The sequence below is a fragment of the Loxodonta africana genome, chromosome 14, assembly GCF_030014295.1.
Source record: "Loxodonta africana isolate mLoxAfr1 chromosome 14, mLoxAfr1.hap2, whole genome shotgun sequence".
Lineage (NCBI taxonomy): Eukaryota > Metazoa > Chordata > Mammalia > Proboscidea > Elephantidae > Loxodonta > Loxodonta africana.
In genome coordinates this window covers 16,555,243-16,573,505 of record NC_087355.1, presented here as the reverse complement: position 1 = coordinate 16,573,505, position 18,263 = coordinate 16,555,243, and the positions used below count along the sequence as shown (strand labels likewise).

General features: G+C 44.3%; 2 protein-coding genes across 5 annotated transcripts in view; both read right to left on the bottom strand.

The window, feature by feature from the left end:
• The window catches only part of ADHFE1 (alcohol dehydrogenase iron containing 1), a 40,908-nt gene extending 28,644 nt beyond the window's left edge, over positions 1-12,264 (bottom strand). For 3 of the 4 annotated variants that reach the window (XR_010317769.1, XR_010317770.1, XM_064267765.1), the window contains exons 1-2: positions 12,207-12,264; positions 7,896-8,022 (exon numbers count right to left, since the gene is read on the bottom strand). Coding sequence is in view for 1 of the 4 variants with exons in the window: in XM_064267765.1 (XP_064123835.1) it covers positions 7,896-7,990 (95 nt within the window). In the remaining 3 variants the exon portion in view is untranslated. Of the gene's footprint in view, positions 1-376; positions 424-7,895; positions 8,023-12,206 lie in introns of all 4 variants that reach the window. The other variant, XM_064267766.1, reaches the window with a different exon arrangement.
• Positions 12,265-12,393: 129 nt separating this feature from the next.
• RRS1 (ribosome biogenesis regulator 1 homolog) lies at positions 12,394-15,801 on the bottom strand. The gene is made up of 2 exons (XM_064267764.1): positions 13,981-15,801; positions 12,394-13,584 (listed from the first exon to the last, which is right to left on the bottom strand). The coding sequence occupies exon 1, from the start codon at positions 15,605-15,607 to the stop codon at positions 14,510-14,512; it is 1,098 nt and encodes a 365-aa protein (XP_064123834.1). The 5' UTR covers positions 15,608-15,801; the 3' UTR covers positions 12,394-13,584; positions 13,981-14,509.
• Between the last annotated feature and the right edge of the window lie 2,462 nt (positions 15,802-18,263).

The following is an 18,263-nucleotide window of genomic DNA, read 5'->3' as shown; positions in this document are numbered from 1 at the left end:
AGTTGTTCAGATGTCAGTTCAGATGACTTCAGGCCCTGGTTAGACACTTTTATCTGTGGTCCAGAGTGCCGCACCTCCTCACCACTAAAATGTCAATCACACTGTATTGCTGGTGCCGTTTTCTTGTTGCCACTGCCTCTGGATTGTAAATTTTGAGATGGCAGGGCAAGATCTAGTACCCTTTCTTACAACTTTATCCTCAATGGTTAGCACAGTGTTAGGCACAAAGTAAGCCCTTAATACTGATTGGATGAGTGATTAAATGAATAAATAAATGAATGTAGACATTTCCATTCCCCTGACCCTCTTCTCTCATTGTCCTGGTGTGCCAAGACACAGAACTGGGGTGAGGAGAATAAGCTGTGGAGTCCCCCACCTTCTTATGAGGGCCTGGAACCACTGGTGGGCTTCTTCGGACTCTCCCTGAGAAACGGAGAAACATGGTTAGAGAAAGGACCTCATTTACCCTCTTCCTGTATCTGGCCTGGTGATTGTGTCTTCTCTCCTGGTATTACTGACTACAGCCTTCCCCTGTGCACTAAGTCTCAGCCTTCTCATCTACTCAAGAACATCACTACCAACAGTGCTTCCTTCTCTCTCCTCCACAGTCAAAATTTGCCTCCTCATTAGACCTCATCCATCAGCATGAAGATATTATTATCCCAAGTGTTGTTATTATTGTTGTTAGGCGCTCTTGAGTTGGTTTCAACTCATAGCGACCCTATGTACAATAGAGCGAAACTGTCTGGTCTGTACCATCCTCACAATTGTTGCTATGTTTGAGCCCATTGTTGCAGCCACTGTGTTAGTCCATCTTTTTGAGGGTCTTCCTCTTTTTGCTGACCCTCTACTTTACCAAACATGATGTCCTTCTCCAGGGACTGGTCCCTCCTGACAACATGTTCAAAGTACTAAGATGAACTCTTGCCATCTTTGCTTCTAAGGAGCATTCTGGCTGTACTTCTTCCAAGACAGATTTGCTCATTCTTCTGGCAGCCCATGGTATATTCAATATACTTCACCAATACCGTAATTCAAAGGCATCAATTCTTCTTTGGTCTTCCTTATTCATTGTCCAGCCGTCCCATGCATATGAGGTGATTGAAAATACCATGGCTTGGGTCAGGCGCACCTTAGTTCTCAAAGTGATATCTTTACTTTTTAACACATTAAAGAGGTCTTTTGCAGCAGGTTTGCCCAAGGCAATACAAGTCATTTGATTTCTTCTTCTTTTTTAAATTGTATTTTAGATGAGGGTTTACAGAGCAAATTAGTTTCTCATTAAATAATTAATATACACATTGTTTTGTGACATTGGTTGCCAACCCTGTGATGTGTCAACACTCTCCCCTTCTTGACCTTGGGTTCCCCGTTATCAGCTTTCCTGTCCCCTCCTACCTTCTTGTCCTTGCCCCTGGGTTGGTATGCCTATTTAGTCTCATTTTCTTTTATGGGCTTCTCTAATTTTTGGTTGAAAGGTGAACCTCAGGAGCGGCTTCAGTACTGAGTTAAAAGGGAGTCTGGGGGCCATAGTTTCAGGGTTTCTCCAGTCTCTGTCAGACCAGTAAGTCTGGTCTTTTTTTTTTGTGAGTTAGAATTTTGTTCTGCATTTTTCTCTAGCTCTGTCCAGGACCCTCTACCGTGATCCCTGTCAGAGCAGTTGGTGGTTCGTAGCCGGGCAGCATCTAGTTGTGGTGGACTCAGTCTGGTGAAGACTGTGGTACTTGTCTTCTATTAGTCCTTTGGACTAATCTTTCCCTTGTATCTTTGGTTTTCTTCTTCTCTCCTGCTCCAGATGGGGCGAGATCAGTGGAGTATCTTAGATGACTGCTCGCAAGCTTTTAAGAACCTAGACGTTACTCACCAAAGTAGAATGTAGAACATTTTCTTTATAAACTATGTTATGCCAATTGAGCTAGATGTTCCCCAGACCATGGTTCTCTAGCCCTCAGCCCAGTAATTCGGTCCCTCAGGGAGTTTGGATATGTCTATGGACTTCCATGACCTTGCCTTGGTCAAGTTGTGCTGGCTTCCCCAGTGCTGTGTACTGTCTTACCCTTCACCAAATTTACCACTTATCTCTTGTCTACTTAGTGTTTTTCCCTCCCACCTCTCTCCTCCCATCAAAGATTGTTTCTTTTTGTGTGTAAACCTTTTTCACGAGTTTTTATAATAGTGGTCTCATACAAATTTGTCTTTTTGTGATTGACTTATTTTACTCAGCATAGTGCCCTCCAGATTCATCCATATTGTGAGATGTTTCATAGATTCATCATTATTCATTATCATTGCGTAGTATTCCATTGTGTGTATGTACCATAGTTTGTTTACCCATTCATCTATTGATGGGCCCTCAGGTTGTTTCCATCTTTTTGCTATCGTGAACAATGCTGCAATGAACGTGGGTGTGCATGTCTGTTCGTGTGATGGCTCTTATTTCTCTAGGATACATTCTTAGGAGGGGGATTGCTGGATAATATGCTATTTCTATTTCTAGCTTTTTAAGGAAGCGCCATATCGTTTTCCAAAATGGTTGTACCATTTTGCATTCCCACTAGCAGTGCATAAGAGTTCCAATCTCCCTGCAGCCTCTCCAACGTTTGTTGTTTTCTGTTTTTTTGATTCATGCCATTGATGTCAGAGGGAGATAGTATCTCACTGTGGCTTTGACTTTCATTTCTTTAATGGCTAGTGGGAAACCCTGGTGGCATAGTGGTTAAGAGCTACAGCTGCTAACCAAAATGACTGCAGTTTTGAATCCACCAGGTGTTCCTTTGAAACCATATGGGGGACTTCCACTCTGTCCTGTAGGGTCGCTATGAGTCGGAATCGACTCGACAGCAGTGGGTTTGGTTTGTTTTTTTTAATGGCTAGTGATCTGGAGCATTTCCTCATGTGTCTGTTAGCTGCCTAAAAGTCTTCTTCGTGTCTGTTCATATCCTTTTGCCACTTTTTAATTGGATTATTCATCTTTTTGTTGTAGAGGTGCTGGATTTTCCTGTAAATTTTAGAGATTATACCTTTGTCCGATTTGTCATAGCCAAAAAATTTTTCCCAGTCTGTAGTTTCTCTTTTTACTCTTTTGGTGAAGTCTTCAGAAAAACACAAGTGTTTAATTTTTTAAAAGATCCCTGTTACCTAGCTTATCTTCTTGTGTTTGTGTATTGCTAGTTATGGTTTGTATCCTGTTTATGCTGTGCATTAGGGCCTCTAGCATTGACCCGATTTTTTCTTCTATGATCTTTATTGTTTTTGGTTTTATATTTAGGTTTGGCCCATTTTGAATTAGTTTCTGTGTATGGTGTCAGGTATGGGTCATTATTTGATGTCTTGACTGCTGCTTCCATGGGTGTTGATTGTGCACCCGAGTAAAGTGAAATCCTTGACAACTTCAGTATTTTCTCTGTTGATCATGATGTTATTTATCGGTCCAGTTGTGATGATTTTTGTTTTCTTTATGTTCAGGTGCAATCCATACTGAAGACTGTATTCTTTGATCTTCATCAGTAAGCACTTCAAGTCCTCTTCATTTTTAGCAAGCAAGGTTGTGTCATCTGCATATTGCAGGTTGTTAATAAGTCTTGCTCCAATCCTGATGCTGTGTTTTTCCTCATACAGTCCAGCTTCTGGGATTATTTGCTTGGCATACAGATTCAGGGGCAGATTATCTAATAAGCAATATCCATCTGTGGTGAAACATGTGAAATTGCTTACTACAGATTAGTAAGTAAGCACAAGTAAGCTTGTGCTTACCTTGCCTACTGGGTCATCTGCCTGTCAGGGATTGTAAATTTGAAAAGAATCTTTGATTCTGTAGGAAGGTGCTGTGGGGCTGGGAGAGACAGCTAGATGCCAGCCATACCTAGAAGCAGAATCTCTGATGTGGTGAAAAAAATGTGAAATTGTTCACTACAGATTAGTAAGTAAGCACAAGTAAGACTGTGCTTGCCTTGCTTATTGGATAATCTGCCCCTGTACAGATTGAATAAGTATGGTGAAAGGATACAAACCTGACGCACACTTTTCCCGCTTTGAAACCCACTCAGTATCCCCTTGTACTGTCCAAATGACTGCCTTTTGGTCTATGTACAGGTTCCTCTTGAGCACAATTAAGTGTTCTGGAATTCCCATTCTTCGAAATGTTATCCATAATTTGTTATGATCCACACAGTTGAATGCCTTTGCATAGTCAATAAAACACAGGTAACCACCTTTCTGGTATTCTCTGCTTTGAGCCAAGACCTATCTGACAACAGCAATGATATCCCTCTTTCCACATCCTCTTCTGAATCTGGCTTGAATTTCTGGCAGTTCCCTGTTGATGTACTGCTGCAACCATTTTTGAGTTATCTTCAGCAAAATTTTGCTTGCATGTGATGTTAATGATATTGTTTGATAATTTCTCCATTCTGTTGGATCACCTTTCTTTGGAATGGGCACAAATACAGATCTCTTCCAGTTGACTGGCCAGTCATCTGTCTTTCAAATTTTTGGGTATAGATAAGTAAGCACTTCCAGCATTACATCCATTTATTAAAAAATCTCAGTTGGTATTCCATCAATTCCCAGAGCCTTGTTTTTCACCAATGCCTTCAGTGCAGCTTGGACTTTCTCCTTAAGTACCATGGGTTCTTGATCATATGCTACCTCCTGAAATGGTTAAATGTCAATCAATTCTTTTTGGTACACCGACTCTGTGTACTCCCTCCGTCTTCTTTTGATGCTTCCTGTATTATTCAATATTTTCCCCATAGAACCTTTCAACATTGCAACTTGAGGCTTGAATTTTTTCTTCAGTTCTTTCAGCTTGAGAAATGCCAAGCGTGTTCTTCCCTTTTGGTTTTTTAACTCCAGGTTTTTGCACATTTCTTTTTAATAATTTGCTTTGTCTTCTTGAGCTGCCCTTTGAAATCTTCTGCTCAGCTCTTTTACTTCACCATTTCTTCCGTTCCCTTTAGCTACTTTATGTTCAAGAGCAAGTTTCAGACTCTCTTCTGACATCTGTTTTGGTCTTTTCTTTCTTTCCTGTCTTTCGAATGACCTTTTGCTTTCTTCATGGATGATGTCTTTGATGTCATCTCACAACTTGTCTGGTCTCTGGTCATTAGTGTTCAGTGTATCAAATCTATTCTTGAGATAGGTCTCTAAATTCAGGTGGGATATACCTCTTGTGGACTTGTTTTAATTTTCTTCAGCTCCAACTTGAACTTGCATATGAGCAGTTGGCTCCTGGACTTTTTCTGACTGATGATATTAAGCTTCTCCATCATCTCTTTCCAGAGATGCAGTCGATTTGATTCCTGTGTATTCCATCTAGTGAGGTCTATGTGTATAGTCGCTGTTTATGTTGGTGAAAAAAGGTATTTGCAATGAATACATTGGTGGTCTTGTAAAGTTCTATCATGCGATCTCCACTGTCATTTCTATCACCAAGGTCATATTTTCTAACTACTGATCCTTCTTCTTTGTTACCAACTTTTGCATCCCAATTACCAATAATTACCAATGCATTCTAATTGCATGTTGGATCAATTTAAGACTGCAGCAGCTGATAAAAATCTTCTATTTCTTCATCTTTGGCCTTACTGGGTGCTGCATAAATTTGAATAATAGTCATATTAACTGGTCTTCCTTGTAGAAGTATGGATATCATCCTATCACCGACAGCATTGTACTTCAGGATAGATCTCGAATTGTTCTTTTGGACGATGAATGCAATGCCATTCCTCTTCAAGTTGTCATTCCCAGCATAGTAGACCATATGATTGTCTGATTCAAAATGGCCAATATCAGTCCATTTCAGCTCACTGATGCCTAAGATATCGATGTTTTTGCATTCCATTTCATTTTTGATGATTTCCAATTGTTCTAGACTCAGACTTCATACATTCCATGTTCCAATTATTAATGGATTTTTGCAGCTGTTTCTTATCATTTTGAGTCACACCACATCAGCAGATGAAGGTCCCAACAGTTTGACTCCATCCACGTCATTAAAGTCGACTCTACTTTGAGGAGGCAGCTCTTCCCCAGTCATCTTTTGAGTGCCTTCCAACCTGGCGGGCTCATCTTCTGGCACTATATCAGACAATGTTCCACTGCTATTCATAAGGTTTTCACTGGCTAATGCTTTTCAGAAGTAGACTGCCGGGTCCTTCTTCCTAGTCTCTCTTAGTCTGGAAGCTCAGCTGAGACCTGTCCACCATGAGTGACCCTGCTGGTATCTGAATACCGGTGGCATAGCTTCTAGCATCACTGCAACACACAAGCCCCTGCAGTACAACAAACTGACAGGCAAGTGGGGGATTGCAAGGTAGGAGTGTTCAATAATTTCATGCCCATATTCCACCCTTGACCTCTCCTTCTTGCAGCACTTCCGTTAGTCAAAGATCAGCTACTCACAAAACTTCAGGACAAAGCTAACACTTTTTAATTGTTTAATTTAGGGCTAGACACTTTAATAAGACATTTGATTATGGTTAGTCATAATCATTGCCCACTTTTCATCTTAGAATTTAGAAAATTTTACTTCTCATTTAAACCTCTGGAGGTATACTGTAAAAAATGATTTTGAGCCATGGGGTCTCTTCTCTCTAGGTCAGTATTTGTCAAAGTATGTCTGCAAACATTGTTACAGGGAGAGGTGTTTTTTCTCATTTTGAGTTGTGCCACATCAGCAAATGAAGGTCCTGAAAGATTCATTCCATCCACATCATTAAGGTCAATTCTACTTTGAGGAGGCAGCTCTTCCCCAGTCGTATTTTGAATGCCTTCCTATCTGAGGGGCTCATCTTCTGGCACTATATTAGACAATGTTCTTCTAGTATTCATATGGTTTTCACTGGCCAATTTTTTCAGAAGTAGATCACCAGGTCCTTCTTCCCGCTCTTAGTCTGGAAGCTTTGCTGAAGCCTGTCCACCATGGTTGATCCCGCTGGCATTTGAAATAGTGGTGGCATAGCTTCCAGCATCACAGCAACACGCAAGCCCCCACAGTACCACAAACTGAAGACCAGTGGTGGATTTTTCCCACAATATATTTAAAAAAGATCCTTCTCTTGTCTCTCTTCCTCTCTTGCTGCCACCCACATGTTTCTTTAGTTGACTATCCAATTTCTCTTCTCCTGTTCTCTCTGGAACTTCCTGAAATTGGCTTATGCCCACTACTCCACTGACATGACTTTGGTGAGGTCACCGGTGACCTTCACTTGGCTAACAAGCTGCTCAATTCCAGTTCAGTCCTCATCATAATGACCTACCAGTGGCATCCTCTGATCATGTGGCTCCCAGGACCCCCATCTCTGCTTTTCTTCTGACTGTGCTGGCTGTCCTGGCCTGGTTTCTCTTCATCCTTGTTACTCTGAATGCTGAGTAGTCTCTTTTCTATCCACACTCATTCCCTTAGTGACGTCACCTGGCCTCATGGCTTCGAATATCTTCTATGCTTGTGACTTCTGCATTTATCTTTCCATCTTAGACCTCTCTCCCGAGCTCCAGGTTCAACTGCCTCCTTCACATCTTCACCTGGACATACATTAGGCATCGCAGGTTTTCCATGTCTGGTCTTCCCTCAACACCTGGTCCTCCACAGTCCTCTCTATCCCAATTAATGTCAACGTCACCCTTTCAGTTGTTCAGGAAAAAAAATCATGGGGTCATCCTTGGCCCCTCTCTGGCTTTATCTCCCCCTCACTCACTTAGCTCCAGTCACTTTTATGTGAAAACAGGTCAGATGTGGTCCCATCTTTGGGATACCATCCCCAGACAGCCACATGGTTCTCTTCCAACCTCCAACAGGTCTTTAAACAAAAGTTACCTTCTCAATGAGTGTGGGAGGCTAAATAACGGCCCCCAAAGATACCCACATCCTAATTCCAGAATGCTCTGAGTATTACCTTATATGGTGATCTGCTTCCATAACAATTACGGCCTGGAAAACTCTTCGGGGCAGTTCTACTCTGTCACATGCAGGTATGATTAATTTAAGCATCTTGAGATTATCCTGGATTATCCAAATGGGCCCTAAATATAATCACAAATGTCCTAATAAGAGGGAGGCAGTGGGAGAAGAGGACACAGAAGAAGGCAATGTGACCACTGATGCAAGATGCTATGCTGCTGGCTTTGAAGGTAGAAGAAAAGGACACCAGCCAAGGGTTACAGTGAATGCAGCTCCAGGAGCCGGGAAAGGCAAAGAATGGATTCTCCCCTAGAGCCTCCAGAGGGAGGGTGGCCCTGCCTACACCTTGACTTTGGCCCGGAATAACTGACTTTAGACTTCTGAACTCCATGACTGTAAGAGGACAAACCTGTGCTGATTCAAACCACCCATTTGTGGTAACCTGTTACAGCAGCCACAGGAAACTGACACAGTGAGGCCTGTTCTGACCATTGACTCTAAAGTCACATCCTTTCCCCCAATACCCTTCCCTGCTTTATTTTCTTCTCAAGGATATTATTGTTGGTAGGTGCTGTTGAGTTGACCCCATGTGACAGAGAATTGCCCTGCAGAGGTTTGTAGGCTATTATCTTTAGGGGGAAACCCTGGCAGCGAGCGTAGTGGTTAAGAGTTCGGCTGCTAACCAAAAGGTCAGGAGTTTGAATCCATCAGGCGCTCCTTGGAAAGCCTGTGGGGCAGTTTTACTCTGTCCTATAGGGTCGCTTTGAGTTAGAACTAACTTGACGGCAATGGGTTTTTGGGTTTAATCTTCAGGAAAGCAGATTGTCTGGTTTTTCTCCCATGGAGCCACATCGGCTCCATGACGGCAGGGATATTGATGTGCTTTTTTTCCTGCTGTACCCCAGCAATGAGGACCCTGCCTGACAGAGCATAGGCACTGCGTATCTGTGAAGTGAGCTTCTCCCACCTCTCTGGTCTTGCCTTATATATCCTTAAGAGCTAGTTCCTTTTCCTCCATTCAACCTACAAATCATTTGCAAACTCAAATGTCTAAGGAAGCTTGGCAGATAGTGTACTGAGACTGAAGCACTGGGGTCACTGCCTCTGTGATGTGGGGTGAGTGTGGGCTGTAGGCTGGGTCTACCAGGAAAGGCTTTGTCTACAGGCAGCAGCCACCACTTCAATCCCAGCAGGCTCAAAGATGCCATTTTCCAAGATTTTTATGTGAATTCTCCCAATTTTTAAATGTTTACCCTATTAAAAAATTTTGTGCAGAAAAACAAACAAACAAAAAACAAAGCACCATTTGCTATTTAAGTAACAGTGCTGCTTCCCAGGACTTTGTCCTCAGCCATTTGCTTCTACAGTTTCCCAAGGCCTTTGCTTCTATACCTATGGTTTCAACTGTCGTCTATACACATGGATGAGTTCCAACCTCACTCTTGAGCTCCAGAACAATATATTCAACGACCTACTGGAGGTCTTCACCTGGGTATGTCCTGCGACTGAAGTTACCCTTGAAGCTAACCCCCTCCTATAATCCCTATCTTTGTAAATGGCCTCAGTGTTTACTGAGACTTTCCAGCCAGGAAACTTAACTCCTCCCTCTGCCTCTCTGCTTACATCAAGAGGATTTTGTAACTGATTAGATGTGAGGGGTGAGGCAGAGAGAGGAGCTGAGATTGTTTTTATCCTCATAGAGGAGCCTTGGTGGCACAGTGGTTAAGTACTTGGCTGCTAACCAAAAGCTCAGTGGTTTGAACCTACCAGCTACTCCGCGGGAGAAGGATGTGACAGTCTGCTTCTGTATAGATTACAGCCTTGGAAACCCTATGGGGCAGTTCTACTGTCCTACAGGGTCGCGATGAGTTGGAATCTACTTGATAGAAGTGAGTAACTTGTCATGGATTGAATTGTGTCCCTCAAAAAGGTAGGCTGAAATTCTAACTCCTGTATGTGACCTTGTTTGGGGAGATGGGGCCTCTCTCTGCAGGTATTATCAGTTAAATTAAACTAGGTGGCACCAGAGTAGGGTGGGTCCTAATTTCTTCTGAGTGGCACTTCATGTAAAAGACAGACACAGAAGTAGAGTCACAGGCAGGCAGAAGACAGCATGTGAGGATCTTTTTACAAGCCAAGGAGCACCTGGGGCTACAGAAGCTGAAAGAGACAAGATCTTCCCCTAAGAACAGACAGACAGAGCATAACCAGGCCAACACTCTGAATTTGGGCTTCTAGCCTCCAGAACTTTGAGGAGATAAATTTCTGTTCTTCAAAGCACCTACTTTGTGGTATTTTATTATGGCAACCCTAGCAAACTAAGACATACCCCTTATATCAACTGCCCCTGCCTGGGTGCCTGAAGTCATCACCTTTTAGCTAGAGCATGACAATAACCTTGTGGTTCCTCTCTACTCCACACTGATCCATTATGATAGACTGCTCTTTCTATCATAATTCTAACCATTCCACCCTCCTTTCCCATGCAAAATTCCAAAAACGTGTTCCGTGTTACACTGGTTCCAGGGATACTAATGACGATGCTTGATAAAAAGAGTTCTATGATGATACGAGGCCCCTGAGCAGCGCAAATGGTTTGTGCCTGACTACTAACCTAAAGGTTGGCGGTTGGAACCCAGCTAGGTAGGAACCCAGTCAGCCAGTGGCCCTGAGGAAGAAAGGTCTGGCAATCTGCTTTCATAAAGATTACAGCCAAGAAAACCCTATGGAACTGTTCTACTCTGCAACATACAGGGTTGCTATGAGTCGAAACTGACTAGTGGGCAATGAGTTTTTTTTTTTTTTTTTAAATGATGGCAGGTTTAGAACATAGAGTTTAACCACAGCTTAACTTTTTTTTTTTTTTAATAGGACTTTTCAAAGCCCTTCTTGTGCTAATATATATCTGACTCTTCCGAGAAGAGTAAACAGCAGTATGCCGTTTCTCAAAATAATTTGGCCATGGAATTCTCTTTTTCATGGGGCATCACAGGTTATTAGTGTTTCATCATGAGAAATATTGCTTCAGTAGCCTTCCATTATCTACAGGACACAACTGGAATTCCTTAGTGTAGACTGAGAACCAGGACTGTGAAACCAGATGTCTGGGTTCAAATTACGGCTGTGTCATTTGCTTAGCCATGTAACATGGGCAGATTATTTTTCTCGATGCCTTTATATTTTTTATCTGTACTATGAAAATAACACAGCATTTCATAGGGCTGTTGTAGATTCATTGGCAGTACATGTTAAGTGTCTAGGCCAGCACCTGACACATGCAATGCACAATAAGTGTGGGCTATTTTTTTTTTTTTTTTTATTTTGTTCCTAGTCTTTCACCATTTGTCTTTCCATCCTCACTTCCTCCTATGAAGGTACACCCATACCTTAACTACTTATAGATCCTGGAGCTACAAGTTCACTTCCATCTAGAGGGCTCTGGTACTATACTTCCTTCTGCCGGAAATTCCTGTCTTCAGTTTCTCTCCCTTCCCATTTATCTTAACTCAAAACTCTTCCATGTTTTCCTAGCCTGACTTGTGCGTTTTACCCTTGACAAATATCTACCAGGCAGCTAGTAGGTCTCAGGCATTTCTGGAGTGGGGTATATCAGACAGGTCATAACGTGCATGCGCACCTCCTGAATCGGCCCGGGGAGTGTAACTGTCATTTCTCATGTCCATCCTCCCGTAGACACCCTCTGCCCCTGTGCTCTGCACAGGCCCCTTTTAGACCTGCCCCCACAGACTCTGAACTGCTTCACAGCCTTGAAGCTTTGTATCCCCAGCACCCAGAGTAGTTTCTAGCACCTAATACCAAAAACCAAACCCGTTGCCCTCGAGTTGATTCCAACCTATAGCGACCCTATAGGACAGGGTAGAGCTGCTCCAAAGAACAACTGGTGAATTTGAACTACAGACCTTTTACTTACCACTGAGCTACCAGGGTCCAGCACACAATATACACTCAATAAACATGTGATAATTGAGTGGATGCATTTGTTCCAGTTACTGTGCCAAGCTCTCCACGGCCTGCGACGACGTGGGACAAGGCACTACCCTGTCTGGCCCTTAGTTTCCTTAACTAACAAGAAGCAGGGGAACACCTGCTTCCCCGGGCCCTGCAAGGCCACACAGCACACGTGACAATGCTGCAGCGCACGGCCCTGCGCGGAGTGGCCGTGCACAGCGGGACCCGCTTCAAGTTCTTGAAACCGGAAGAATGCCCACTCACACCTAGGTGGCTGCGGTGGGCACGGTGGGATCCTCTAGTCGCCCGCCCGCCCGCCCGCCAGCCCCACACTCACGCTGCGCTCTGCAGATCCTTCAGCAAGCGCGCGACCCGGGCCCTGCAGGCGGCTGCCATGGCTGCGCCACTGTGCCTCCCGAGCCCGCCCCCTAGACCCTCCTCCCTCGCAGGCCAATCCCCGGCCCCGCCGTCCTCCTCCTCCCGCCCACTGGGCGCGTCTCCCCTACCTGCTCAGCTTAGGTCACCTGCTTGAGATTTAGCCCCACAGGGGCCCAAAACTGTTTCTCCAGGAGTTAAAACTACTGTTGCATCAGGCGCAAAGTTTCATCACCCAGCTTTGAAATAGCCATAGAAGAAAACTGCTCTGTGAGAGTCTTCTGTACTTCTGAAAGCCTATTTAAAATCCTCTATTTTTCACAAGTTGCAGACCTTGGGGAGAGGGGGATGAACAGATTTTCCCACTCTGAACCCTTTAAAATGCTACTTTGCCTTCTTAAAGTCTTTCCAGGGCTAAATAACGGATTAAGACACTGAATTTAAACTGTTTTATCAGTGAACAATAATCTTTCAAAAAGCCCAAGAGACCTATTTTACAGGCCAGTGTTAGAATCCCACTGCCAAATCAAAAACGTCTGAAAACAAAACCTGAAAAAACCCTGACAATTGGGAAGAACTTAAAAGGTGTTAAATTAGCAAATACTGTGAACTGCTTGGTTTTTGATGTTGTTGTTCATGGTACCATTAAATAGTTTAACTTGATCTTAGCTAAAACTTTCCACAATCACACTGTATTCTGAAAGACCTTAACAGTGTCATGTTCCTATCATTCTCAGGGGAAAACTTGGTTAATGATGGCCCAAACCAAAAACCTCCAGCTTTAATTTAATCAGAAAGTATCTGAAGACAGTAACATTTGAACGTCTTTGTTTTTAATAACCGTTACACATCGACAATGAAATCTGAATTTTTTTTCACAGAAACCTCTACAAGTACCTTTGTAAGAGACTACACAGAAAAACTGAAAGATAAGACAAATTCTCCCTTTTCCTATCAACTGTCAGACTAAAAACAGCTGGGTGGCCCTTTGCTCTACAGCAGCACAAAAGTGCCCCTGGGTTTTAGATCAACTATGAATCCTTTTCAGATCTTTATTAGGGAAAGAGACTGATGGGCAGAAAAGTACACCAGGACAGCCATAAACATTTTCCCTTCTAATCAAAGCACCACCACAGCAGCTGCCAAGGAGTCAACTCTGGTCATGGCGACCCTGTGTGTCGCAGACAGTGCTCCACAGGGCTCTCAATGACTGATTTTTCAGAAACAGATGGCCAGGCCTTTCTTCCGAGGTGCTTGTGGGTGAACTCAAAACTCCAAATCTGGTTGGCAGTTGAGCGAACCACCTAGGGACTCCTCTAATCAAACCAGCTCAGGTCAATCTGACAGATAAAACAAAAAATAACAATGATCCAATTAAAGACTTTGTGGGTCTCTTTCTCTGGTACCCTATTTAACATGAAGCTAAAAACAAAAGAAAATAAACCAAAAGAAAAACAAATTAGGGACTTAAATATCCAGAAAACTTTAAATATTTTCTGGATTAATGAGGATTATTAGCATTATTTAGTTACGCCCACACTTATATTTACAGTGAACCAATAGTTTTCAAAGCATGAAAAAGCTTAATATCTTTTTTTCAAACAAACATCTGTTGTACACCTTCAATACACTTGGTAACAAAACAAGTTATGAGTTTTTCTAACTAAAGTGGTCTCTCTGAAACCATAATATAGCTGCTTTGTGTTTTTTCTAAAATGAATAAAAAGATTCTATACCTGGTATTCAGATGACAGGTTTCACTTGATTTCTACCAAAAGAAGTTAAAAGTAACACTGGATACAGACACAGCTTTATTAAATAACCTTTAAAATAGTTACTTTAAAGCCCACTTGAGAAAATGTTTGTAATCTTTCCTTTCCCTTTGCTTTGATAAAAATGAAGAAACGTATAAATCAGTAAGTCTCTGATATATGACCAACTCTCTCTTGCCCTATAGCCAACATTAAAAAGAAAAAGGCTGTTTTAAGAATAGACTCATTCCCACTTTCCATCAAATTCTTGCCCTAATTCTGATGCCCTCAAACGCGTCCTTTAAACTCCAGCCAAACCCTCCGTTGCAGGAATAACACTAATTTGTAGAGTCCAACACTTAAAATACCCTCTTGAAGGGAGGGCAACACTGTCCCTTTAACCTCAAGTTCAATGAAGGCAGCTGCCACTTTCTTGTGCATCCCGCTACTTTAACTAAAGTTTAATGTTTAGCATAGTTTTTGGTTTACAGAGGGGACCCAAGGGTGAAAACTATTACTTCCTCCTCTTTCCTCCTTGGTGCTGGCCTCCCTTCTTTTTGCCACCCAAGCCAGGCGGCCCAGAATTAATCTTGCCTCCAAAGCCCCCTTTTCTCCTCCCTTCCAGGTGGGGCGGGCCCCCTTTCCTCTTGCCCCCAGGGCCCTGCCGACCCCCCTTTCTCTTGCCCTTCTGGCTCATCTTTCTCTTCTTGGCGGCCTCCTCCTGGTCCTCCTCCCTCATCTGCTTATTGGTGGCCCTCGTCACGTCCAGCTGAGGCTTTTTGCTGTTCATGACTCGCAGCAGCTCCAACTGGCTCTTCTTCTCGGCTGCAAAGTCCCCGAAGAGAGGCTGAAACTTCCTCTTCTTGCCGGAGCCCCGAGGCGCCTTCTCCTTGGGCAGACGCTCCTGGAAGCGTCCCACAGAAGCGGTAGAGACTTTGGCCACTTGCATGGCGCGGCCCAGCTCCTCCTTGCTCTGGTGTCCAGTTGGGTGCATGCCGGCCGCACTGGGTAGCTGCATTTTGTGTGCACGGGCCAGGTTACGCAGCCGGTTCAGTTCGTTCTTGGCCACCCGTTCCTTCTTGGCCTGTACCCGCTTGGCGAACTGGTCCTCCAAGGGGTCGGCCCTGCCAGGCACCTCGATCAGCCACTCCTTGGTGTCGTCGCGGGCGCGCTGGTAGCCCCAGCGGCGCCGCCACTGACCGCTCACCTCGTCCCACACCAGATTGGTCTTCTTCTTGGGTCGTATGCCTTTCAGGCGCGCAAACTGCTGCCAGCGCGTAAGCGGCCGCGGCCGGGGCACCGGCTTCTCGCGAGGCAGGCGCGTGGTGGGCTCGGGCAGCCGTGCCACTAGCGCCTCCTCCACGCGCTCCGTGGGCAGCTGCCACAGCTGATTGATGAGCAGCTGCGTGTTGTCCCGCGCCAAGCTCCGCAGCTCAGCCTCCAGTGTGGGTCCCGCGCACCGCAGTCCCGTTGGGGGGTTCCGGTCTGAGGCCAACAAATTGCCTAAGTCAAACTCCAATTCCAGTTCCTTATGCACCGTGATACGCTGCAGCTTTTCTGCCTCGTCCCGCTCCGCCTTTGCTAGTAGCTCCTCCACGCTCTGACTCTCCATGGCTCTGGTTCAGCTCACTAGCTCTGAGGTTGAAGCTGAACTCACTTTTCCCCCGGCGCCGGTTCAAGTTCGGCAAAACAACCACGTGCAGACGCCCAGATGCTCGGTCCGGAAAAGAAAGCTTCACTTCCGGAGCATCCGGAACCGGCTTGCCGTCTGGGTGACCTTTCCCCAAAAGCCGGCAGAGGGCGGTGTTGGAGAGTTTATGGTATTAGAGGCAGGGCCGTTCGACTTGCGCCCGGATGTAGGCGGAGCTGGCACGAGGAGCGCGGACTACAAGTTCCAGAGCCTGATTGGGACCGCGGCTCCGAGATTGCGGGTGGGGGCCTCGGGGCGGGGCCTCGGGGGCGGGGCCTCGGGGCGGGGCCAATTGCTAGGGCAGGAGATCAAGGGGGTTCCGGAGCGACGGTGTTACAAGTTCAGGTTAAATATCTTGCAAAGATTTGTAGCCACCCAGCTGTTCTTGGGCCCTAATCCGCTCACCAGGTTCTAGGTGTGGACACATCGCACAGATAAACGTAGAGCTAAGTGCAGAAGAAGGTTTGGGTCGGTTTGGGAGCGGGCAGATGGCTGGTACTTCAGAGCTCCGGGGCTTTAGCTAAAGAGCACCAGGGACGTCTCGAATTTGCCACTTAGGAGCAGTTTGACCTTCCTCTGTTTAACTTGTCTGGGCCTATTTTAAAACGTGTAAGATGCGAGACTGTTAGGAAGCTAAATAAGCTAATGTGCCCCAAGGGAGGCTTAGACTAGGCCCTGGAACATGGGCGAACTGGTCAATGCATGTCAGCCTAAAGCTAATTATTTAATATTCATGATGGCTCTGGGAGGTAAGTTGAAGAGGCAGTGTTACATTGCGGTTAAGCACCAGGTTCTTGAGTCAAATCACCTAAGATCAGATCTGAGTTTACTGTTTACATACATCCTGGACAGGTTGTTTATAACCTCTTCAAGCCCTGTTGTTAGGTGCTGTCTAGTAAGTTCCAACTCATAGTGACCCCATGTATAACAGAACGAAACGTTGCCCAGTCCTGTGCCATCCTCATAATAATAGGTATGTTCGAGCCCATTGTTGCAGCCACTATGTCAGTCTATCTCATTGAGGCTCTCCTTTTTCACTTTCTACTAAGCATGACGTCTCTAAGCCCTGCACATTCTCAAAATGAGGTTACCTCAGGGTTGTTAAAAGGGTCAAATAATGACACTTTAAAAAATATGAAACATTAGTTCCTGGTACATACTAAGTATTCAATAAATGCTAGCTATAATTGTTATTAACCCTAGCCCACTGATGGAAAAGGAAGACTCGGAGAGGTGAAATGACTTGTCTAAGGTTATATACCTAGGAAATGTGGGAGCAGGAGGTATCTACATACATTAGTCTGCAATGTGTTCCAGGCTCTTGATACTCAAAGGGTTAATCAGCGGCATAGCATCACTTGGGAGCTTATTAGAAATGCAGAGTCTCAGGCCTAACCCCAGATGGACTGAATCAGAATCTTCATTTTAACAAGATTCTAGATGATTATTAGTATGCACGTCCAGGTTTGGGAGGCACTGCTGATTGTGTAACCTAAAGGTTTTATTTATTTTTTAACCGAGATTTGGAGGCTGAAGGGAGGCTTATGCTGGAGAATTAAGCAGCAGAAATTAACATACAAGTGGTTGGGAAACAGACTCAGTTGAGTTTCAGCTATAGAGGGCCCTAGATACAGCTCACCCACGCTACGTGGGCCCTGAGTTTGCTCTTTTCTTGAGCTCACTACCTTTCCTTTGTTCATTGATTCATCAGACATTTACTGAGCCCAGGTTATGTGTCAGGCATTATACTAGACTGTCCTTTCTTCCTCTTATCTAAATTAAAGAAGTTGAGGATTTTCTGGTTTTCTGTCTGCACTAAGTCTTTACTCCCAGTCATTCCATGGGGCCAAGGCTAGATCAAAGGCCGCATTAGGTAACTGCCTTGAACCTTAGAGCTTTTGCAGTTTGTCATAGGAGAGAGTTAAGGTTATTGATACGACTGCTCTGTGCTTGACTTGGCTGCTGATTCATTCATTCACTCAACGCATACTAAGTTAAATGGCTACTATGTGTAAGTCACTGGATACAAAGATCACTGAAACCTTATGGAACACTGGGTAAGAGAGGAGTAATATAAAGTGTGATTGGGCCTTTAGTAGGGTGTGCAGCTATGTAGGATTTAGCTCCTCTGTCAATCTTCGGGATCAGGAAAAAAAAGAGTAGAGTACAGGTGTTGAATGGGATGACTTCTCACTGGATGAAAAGTGGTCTGGATCATATAGGTCAGTTCTGAATTATTCCCTAATTGTTTTAATAAATTGTTTTTTATAGTCCAACTGGATTTTAATTTCCTTGATGACTGGAGGCTGAATTTCATTATCACTTTGGGTGGCACAGTGATTAAGACCTTGGCTGCTAACAAAAAAGGTTGGCAGTTCGAATCCACCAGCTGCTCCTTGGGAACCCTATGGGGTGGTTCTGCTCTGTCCCATAGGGTTGCTGTGAGTCGGAACCGGCTTGATGGCAATGGGTTTGGTTTTTGGTTTTTGCTCAGCATAGTGCTGAATACACAATAGGCACTCTACATGTGATTGATTGAAAGAATAAGAATTATAAGCTTTCCTAAATTAAGAAAAGT